General features: G+C 47.5%; 1 protein-coding gene across 1 annotated transcript in view; it reads left to right on the top strand.

Annotated features, from left to right (window-relative positions):
* LOC112229826 (ETS domain-containing transcription factor ERF) overlaps window positions 1–4,911 on the top strand; it is a 33,634-nt gene extending 28,723 nt beyond the window's left edge. The window contains exons 4-5 of the mRNA XM_042309978.1: window positions 408–1,294; window positions 1,401–4,911. Coding sequence (XP_042165912.1) covers window positions 408–1,294; window positions 1,401–1,970 — 1,457 coding nt within the window. The 3' untranslated portion in view covers window positions 1,971–4,911. The remainder of the gene's footprint in view (window positions 1–407; window positions 1,295–1,400) is intronic.
* Window positions 4,912–9,313: the final 4,402 nt, after the last annotated feature.

Here is a 9,313-nt window from a genome sequence, read left to right as displayed (position 1 = left end):
CCATGCCTCTCCGACGTTAACTCACTCAGCGGTTTTAGGGAAATGGAGCAACCTGATCCATGTTTGTGATGGCAAAAAACAACTTTCCAATATTTAATTTTGGCACGGGCGAGGATTGCCAAGAATTGATTGTGTGCCACAATTTGGCATGGAAGCGTCGGAAAGTGGAATGTAACACGTGGCCAGTGTGAGCCGTGTGTTTCTCGGTCTCTGTATACAGTGACTTTTCCTCTCACTCACCTGCTTCTTCTTACTTGGTTTCACTTTCAGTCACTCATCCTTCTGTCACCTAGTGCCTCTCACTTGTTTTTCCTCTACTGTTTTCCTCGCCTCTCTTTCTCTTATTTTACTCTCTGATTACCTCAGTTTCATTCCTACCCTCTCGAACTCACTCGTCGTCTCTCCAGGTAGGGGAGTCCCCCAGAGCGCCCCCCCCGTGCCGACTGGGGGTAGCCACTTCCGCTTTCCCCCCTCCACCCCGTCCGATGTGCTCTCCCCCAGTGAGGACCTGCGCAGCCCGGGCATGTTCAGCAGCGTGGCCCGCCGCCTGGGCCGCGGCTCTGTCTCCGACTGCAGCGACGGCACCTCCACCAACTCTGAGCTGGAGGAAGGCGTGGGGGGTGAAGATCGTGGCGGCACGGGCCCTGAACGGGCATTCCGGGGCCTCCTCCACCCCCGCCTCTCCCACGACTCGCTGTTTCGCGCCTACGGAGGCCCTGGTGGGCTAGGCCGCCCCCCTCCCGGCCACAGGGTCCATGGTGACCCCATGTCCCCGTTCCCTGTGTCCCCCCTGCCGGGCCCTGGGGGCCTCCTGGGCCCCACCCTGTCTCCGGCCCTTTCCATGACCCCTGGCTCCCACCTGCCCTACACCCCGTCCCCCTCCCTCAGCCCCATGCTGGGCTCCCACTTCTCCTTCAACCCGGACGACATGAAGCGCTACCTGCAGGCCCACCACCAGAGTGTCTACAACTACCACCTCAGCCCCAGAGCCTTCTTCCACTACCCCAACATCGTGGTCCCCCAGCCCCACAGGGCCTCTGCCGCCCCTGACAAGCCCATGACAGCCCACCACCATGCCCCGCCCATGCCCCACTCCCATTCGTTGCACCACCACCAAGGGGAGGAGCAGCACCCCTCGCCCTTCAAGTTCAAGCTGCAGCCGCCTCCGCTGGGGCGTAAACAGAAGGACGGCTCCACCTCCTCTACCGGGGGCTCCTCCTCTAGCCTAGGCTCCTCCTACGCTGCCTCAGGACTACTCTCTAACTCCTCCTCCTCAGTGGGCCCAAAAATCAAGGTGAGCCAATCCCTAACCAGAATCAAGATTAGCCTGACTAACCACTAGTTTGTTAATGTAAAAAGAGATGTTCTCAACAATGACTCATCTGTTGTCTCTTGTCTAGGTGGAGCCCGTCTCCGACGTTGAGTCCGATGAGGAGGTGGAGGTGACCGACATCAGCGAGGAGGACGAGCTGCTTGATGATGACGACGAGGGAGACGTCTTCACCCCCCCTCATCCCACCAACGGAACCGCCCCTACTGCCATCACCAACGGCAACCTGGGCGCCATCGTCGAGGACGACCTGGACGAAGACGTGTTTAAGACCCCCGCCGCCCCTCCCATGGGCCCTCTAACCCCCTCCCTGTTGGCCCTGAAGCGCGAGCCGGGCCAAGGCCCTCCCATCAGCCCTGGCGGCACCCTCTGCATCCCCCTGAAGCTGCGCTTCAAACGCCGCTGGAGCGAGGACCAGAAGATGGAGGCCGATGGCGAGCGCGATGAGGCCGAGGACAAGAAAGTGCGGGCAGAGAAACAGGTGGAGCCAGCAAGGAGGGAGTCAGAGAATGGGGAGGGGCCAAGGAGAAGCCTGTCCCTGAGTCTGCGCGCTCCTCTCCCTCCGGCCCAGCGCAGGGCCAGCTCTGAGTTGCAGAGAGCCACAGCCCAGCTGTCTCTGGAGAGCCATGGAGCTTGCTGAGGCAGGGATACGCACAAACCGTGGACACGCATACACACAATCACATGCCCGTACCTACATACACATTCACTCATATAACCAAGCATGCACATAGAAACAAGTGCCTGGGCAAAAAGCCTTTTTACTCCCATTTACAACATATTAAACCCAGAACATTAACAAACAGCTCAGCATGCTGTGACTGAGACACTAAGGGATGGTCATAGACACAAATTAATACTGACACCCCCTCTAAACGAAAGACCCCCTGGGCCTATCCCTTAGACCTGTACACTGCCTTTAGGTGCCTCCCAGCTCACCTCAAAATCTCCCAGTAACACCCATAGCTCCTTTGCCTTTCAGAGATGCATCAACACAGATGGGAAAGAACCCCCCCCCCCCTTCAACAGACTTGAAAAGAGATTACAGAAGTGCCTGTCTTCACATACAATGGTTTACAAAGCAAAGGAAAGCGAGGGGCCTCGTACCAACTCTTGTCAACTATTCCATCACCTTTGACTGGGAAGGGAGCTCAGGAGTCATAACGAAGAGACTTCCCTGTCCATATCTGTCTAATCACAGGGACTGACTTAGAGACTTTAGGACTGAATTTGTGTCTGAGTCAGCGCTCTCTCTTTGACCATCGTCCCCCACCGACTTGAGCGTAGGGACAAAAAACAAAATGGCGTGCATCCAAGCCTTAATGGACAGCTTGTGTACTGGGCAGGGTCCAAAAAGGGGAGCAGCAAAAACCCTTCAAGTTGGGGCCATTAATGTGGGGACCCTACATGACTTTTGCACAATCTTATAAGGAGAGTGAAACAAGGAGATTGGTAATTTGTCCGCTTGGAATGGTGTTGAAAGAGTATCTTAGAGGTCTCCTCCGTTCCCCTGGTTTGAGCTGCTTCTTTCTCCCATAGAGAGCGCCTCCAAAAAGAGAAAAGGACAGTATTTGGGAAGACGCGGTGCACGGAGGGTTAGAAGTACCTCTGTATATACAATGTTCTTGAACTGAAACAAAAAAACAGAAATCTCACTCCCCAAAAAAGTATAGAGTGAAATGAATGTGAGTACCTAGGTGAGCTCATGCAAAGCCTTTTAGTGACATTTTTAACTTTTTAAAATTATTTTTTTATTTTCTGTATTTTACAAACACGCAGCCCATTTTTTTTTGAACAAACAACACAAATTGAGATTGTGCTTTTTTTTTAAGCTGACAGGCGACTATACGTGAATTACCCTGGCCAAATAATGTACACACACACTATAGAAGCCTCAAGCATACCGTACTGCCACTTTGCCTTTTTTTATACCAAGAAACAGAATCTGAATGACTAAAACCAATACTACACATATTTTATTTGAATATATTAAATACAAATGTTATAATTCAAAAAATTATAATTTCATATGAATCAGGAAATGCTATTTTTAATGATAACTCTGTCGGATATATATATATATATATATGAGGGAGCCTCTTCTCACCTTGCCTCTCTTGACAGTGGAGCTGAATTGGAAAGGGTTCATGTGCAAGAGGAATCGGAACACATTTAACATTTATAATGTAAAAACAAGTGTTCTGTTTGGGGGGGCTTGAAGATTGGTGGGTGAAAAGCGACCAGTAAATGAACAAATAATGGAAATAATAAATGTTGCATCGTGGAAACTTTTTAAGATTTTGGGGTCACCTTTTCTGGCCATCACTAAAGAACAGACATGTCCCCCCCCCCCCTCCGAACCCCAACTTTAAGACCAGGATCCCACCCCCTCTCAGCAACCCAAACTCTCCTGGAAACACAAGGACAGGGCACCTTAGTTGTCTATTGAACCCACCGTTTGTCTGGACTTGGCCTTTGTCTTGGACCATGAACTAGAATGCATCAGTAACACTCCGTCACCTGAATATGTACATGTTTGAGGTAGACCTGGTCTGCTGAGAGGTCTGTAATGTGGGTTAACCTAGAGTAAAAGGAAGGTGACATCACTAGCGACATGATCACCCACCCCCGTACTAGTCTCTCTGGCTTGGAAGACTTAACCAAAGAAACAACCCTCGCCCATGCAGGATATGACATCACAAAACCTCAGAGAGGGACTTCCCGTAATCTGAGAAGACGCTCTGCGGGTGCCGTCTAGGTCCCTCCAGCCTTTGTAACTCAACAAGAGCCGGGCCCAAAAAAAAGACTCGCTCAAGAGTTTGTTCATAGCACTAGTATGGTGTAAGTGGGTGTCTGTATGCAGATGTTGGTGTTGCCGTAGCCACCCAGTACGTCTTTTGTCCTGCCTTGCATTGTAACTGACAGCTGCCTTGTTGCTTCAAAAGAAAATCATCTAAAAATGTTCCCACTTTTCCCTCTCGTCGTTGCTGTTTATTATTTGTCCCAAATGATTATTTACTGTTATTATTATTATTATTATTAACATTATTTACTATTTGATTATTTTGTACCCCTCTGGGCTACCTCTTTTCCATGGCTATTTGAATCCCTCGTGTTTTGTATTTTATATTTTCAGTATGTATTTTCCAGACAACGACAACTCCTCCATCTTACTATTAGCTGAACTAAAATAGCAGTTTTAACTTCAACTGAGCTAGTTGTATTTGTAATTATGGACACATGGAAAAGAGGAGCTCACATAATCCTATCACGTTACCTTTGTTTTGAAATATCTTTTTGGGTCTTTGTGTATATAGATTATTTTTGGGGGGGGCTCGGTAAGAAATACATTCTATTGCTTTGACATTGTATTATTTGAATGGTGTCGTTTTCACTCTTCTTTCACTCTCCTTTCACTCTCTCCTTTCACTCTCCTTTCACTCCTTTCAGTGGTTACTTAACACAAACAGAGAGGACTCCATACCATGAGGCAACATGTATACCTTCTGTTTCTCTTGTATTTTTCCCCCTCATTTGTAATTAAATTGTAATCGGGGTTAATTAAAACAGGTAAAAATGGACAAGTGTCTTTCTTTGTATTTTTGTAAGAAATATATGAGCTACACATGAGTTTTATTATATTCATTACAGGCGCTTCAGGGTAATGCCTTTCGACCTCGCCCTGCTTAGCTGTACTATATTTGTGAGCAGGTTTTCTTTCACCGTGACACGTTTTACTGCCGCACTGTTGTGAATGTGTTAGTCACAGAGATACGTCAACCTTTTGATTCAAAATTGTATTCTAAGGTTTCACCTTGGTTAACAATTACCCAGTGCCCTTTTAAGGTCTGTGCAGATGTAACTTTTTATGAACCATAGGAAACTGAAGTGTAGCAGACACATTCTCCAAGTTCAACAATGACAATATTTACACTTTTCTCCTGAACAGCTCACAAAATGCCATCTAGCAAATGACTTGACCGCCAATGAGAAGTGTCCTTGAACATGGAATGTAGCTATTGTAATAGAAATGCTCATGCAGTAGGAATTGTGTGTTCCTAACGGTTTGTTTAAATCCCTTAGAATAACCCCATACCATCTGTCTTGGGTGTCATTGTACAGCTAACTCCATTTTAAGATTCTGCTCCCCCTTGATTGTGACATTTTCAAACCCATCCATAAATAAAATAGCTCTCACACTTGTAAGCTAGTAAATATCACAACCAACTAGCTCTTGTTGTTGAAGGCCAGTGAACATCACGACCAACCAAACTTTCATAACAGAGAAGTAAGCTGCACTGAAAGATGTAGTAACTGTCCTAGGAATTTCCAATGGCCTTAACTTGGAGACTGCCCCCCTCTACTGGTCATTTATGGTAATGCTTTGAGATTAGTTCAATTAGTGTGTTATGTCCATGTTTAACCAGTAATGTCCACGGGAGACAAAGTCAAGCAAAAAAAGAAAAGTCCCCTTTTCAGGACCCTGACTTTCAAAGATAATTCGTAAAAATCCAAATAACCTCAGATCTTCTTTGTAAAGGGTTTAAACACCGTTTCCCATGCTTGTTCAATGAACCATAAACAATTACTGAACATGCACCTGTGGAACGGTCGTTAAGACACAGCTTACAGACGGTAGGCAATTAAGGTCACAGCTATGAGAACTTAGGACACTAAAGAGGCCTTTCTACTGACTCTGAAAAACACCAAAAGAAAGATGCCCTGGGTCCCTAGGGGCTCATCTGCGTGAACATGTCTTAGGAAGGAGGCATGAGGATTGCAGCTGTGGCCGGGGCAATAAATCGCAATGTCTGTACTGTGAGACGCCTAAGATAGGACGGACCGCTGATCATCCTCGCAGTGGCAGACCACGTGTAACAACGCCTGCACAGGATCGGAACATCTGAACATCACACCTGCTCGACAGGTACAGTATGGCAACAACTGCCCGAGTTACATCAGGAACGCACAATCCCTCCATCGGTGCTCAGACTGTCCGCAATAGGCTGAGAGAGGCTGGACTGAGGGCTTGTAGGCCTGTTGTAAGGCAGGTCCTCATCAGACATCACAGTCAACAACGTTGCCTATGGGCACAAATTCACCATTGCTGGACCAGACAGGACTGGCAAACAATGCTCTTCACTGATGAGTCACTTTTTTTTCTCACCAGGGGTGATGGTCGGGTTCGCGTTTATCGTCAAAGGAATGAGTGTTACACCGAGGCCTGTACTCTGGAGCGGGATCGAGGTGGAGGGTCCATCATGGTTTGGGTGGTGTGTCACAGCATCATCTGACTGAGCTTGTCATTGCAGACATCCTCCTCCCTCATGTGGTACCCTTCCTGCAGGCTCATCCTGACATGACCCTCCAGCATGACAATGCCACAAGCCATACTGCTCGTTCTGTGTGTGATTTCCTGCAAGACAGGAATGTCAGTGTTCTAGCCATGGCCAGCTAAGAGCCCAGATCCCATGTAGCACGTCTGGGATCGGGGGGTGAGGGCTAGGGCCATTCCCCCCCAGAAATGTCCGGGAACTTGCAGGTGCCTTGGTGGAAGAGTGTGGTAACATTTCACAGCAAGAACTGGCAAATCTGGTGCAGTTCATAAGGAGGAGATGCACTGCAGTACTTAATTCAGCTTGTGGCCACACCAGATACTGACTAATACTTTTGATTTTGACCCCCCCCCCCCTTTGTTCAGGGACACATTATTCAATTTCTGTTAGTCACATGTCTGTGGAACTTGTTCAGTTTTTCTGTTGTTGAATCTTGTGTTCATACAAATATTTACACATGTTAAGTTTGCTGAAAAGAAACACAGTTGACAGTGAGAGGACATTTGTTTTTACATTTTAAGGACAATCTAATATGACCCATGGCCCTTCTAGCCAGTTTATATGTATTTATTTCTCCTTTATTTCTCCAGGTAGGCCAGTTTAGAACAAGTTCTCATTTACAACTGCGACCTGGCAAATCTCTTTAGAACAACAAAAAGTAAGAAATAAGAAAAAATCCCCAGTCATCAAGCTAGGTAAGAGATGATTAAATATGTTTAAGTGATTGCTAAGACTGAACTAGATCGATGATAATTGATTGTCTTTAAGACATCCTCTATATCAAATTTCAGCCAGACCGCCCAGCCAACACGAGCAGCCTACGAGCAGCCTACTCCCACCAGTCTAGTCAATAACTGAACTCTTTCCCCACCACAACTTCCTTCCCATCTTGCTTTTATGTCTTAAGGGAAAGCACACATACACCTACACATTAACACACAGGAACAGTACATCCGTCATATAATTCATATCATAGGGCTGTCGAGCGCTCTTTACTTGCACACAATATAGCTGGGTCACCCTATCCTGCACCTAGGGATCCACAGCCCTGTAGCGCCCCAACCCACCCCACACCACTTTAGGATCTTAGTGAAACATTCATGATTGGTTTCAGGTGTGTTAGGGCAAGGCCAGAGTGACAACAGTACGACACGCCCCCAGGGCCAGGACTGAGCAGCCCAGCAGCTAGAGATGGCCCATATAAGGATCTCCCCTGATGTGGGCATGTTTTCAATACAGACTCCTTTTGTCATGCAGTATTCCATATAAGGATCTAATGTGCACCATGACAGTGAAGCCTGTAAAGTTAGAGCTGTTTATTACTGACTGTGTCTGTGTGAAAAGTGGGGAATTCGCTAGGGAAACTGACAGATCAATAAAGTTATATTGCCATATGTGATGGCGCCGACAGGGATTGTCGCCTCGCTTCACGTTCTTAGGAAACTATGCAGTATTTAGTTTTTTTAATGTATTATTTCTTACACTGTTACCCCAGGAAATCTTAAGTCTTATTACATACAGCCGGGAAGAACTATTGGATATTAGAGCAATCTCAACATACCAACATCACGACCAGGAATAGGACTTTCCCGAAGCGGATCCTCTGTTTGGACCACCACACAGGACATTGGATCGGATCCCAGTAGGCGACCCAAAACAATGGCACCGTAGAGGGGGCAGACGGGGCGCTCTTCTGGTCAGGCTCCGTAGACCGGCTCACCGCTCCCGAGTGTACTACTCGCCAATGTCCAGTCTCTTGACAACAAGGTAGACGAAATTCGAGCAAGGGTTGCCTTCCAGAGAGACATCAGAGATTGTAACATTCTCTGTTTCACGGAAACATGGCTCACTCGGGAGCACCCATGCTCAGGTCTGTTCAACGCTGGTCCGACCAATGTGATTCCACGATTCAATATTGCTTTGATCACGTGGACTGGGATATGTTCCAGATAGCCTCAGACAACAACATTTATGTATACGCTGATTCGGTGAGAGAGTTTATTTGCAAGTGCATCGGTGATGTTGTACCCACAGTGACTATTAAAACCTTCCCCAACCAGAAACCGTGGATTGATGGCAGCATTCGCGCAAAACTGAAAGCACGAACCACTGCTTTTCCGGCGACTGGAAACATGACCGAATACAAACAGTGTAGCTATTCCCTCCGCAAGGCAATCAAACAAGCTAAGCGTCAGTATAGAGACAAAGTAGTCGCAATTCAACGGCTCAGACACAAGATGTATGTGGCAGGGTCAACAGTCAAATACGAATTTCAAAAAGAAAACCATCCCTGTCGCGGACGCCGATGTCTTGCTCACAGACAAACTAAACAACTTCTTTGCTCACTTTGACGAAAATACAGTGCCACTGACACGGCCCGCTAGCAAAACCTGTGGGCTCTCCTTCCCTGCAGCCAACGTGAGTAAAACATTTAAACGTGTTAACCCTTGCAAGGCTGCCGGCCCAGACGGCATCCCTAGCCGCATGCGCAGACCAGCTGGCTCGTGTGTTTACGGACATATTCAATCAATCCCTATCCCAGTGTGCTGTTCCCACATGCTTCAAGAGGGCCTCCATTGTTCCTGTTCCCAAGAAAGCTAAGGTAACTGAGCTAAACGACTATCGCCCCGTAGCACTCACTTCCGTC

This window comes from Oncorhynchus tshawytscha, linkage group LG31 (genome assembly GCF_018296145.1).
Source record: "Oncorhynchus tshawytscha isolate Ot180627B linkage group LG31, Otsh_v2.0, whole genome shotgun sequence".
NCBI classification, from domain to species: domain Eukaryota; kingdom Metazoa; phylum Chordata; class Actinopteri; order Salmoniformes; family Salmonidae; genus Oncorhynchus; species Oncorhynchus tshawytscha.
This window is presented reverse-complemented; position numbering and strand designations above follow the sequence as displayed.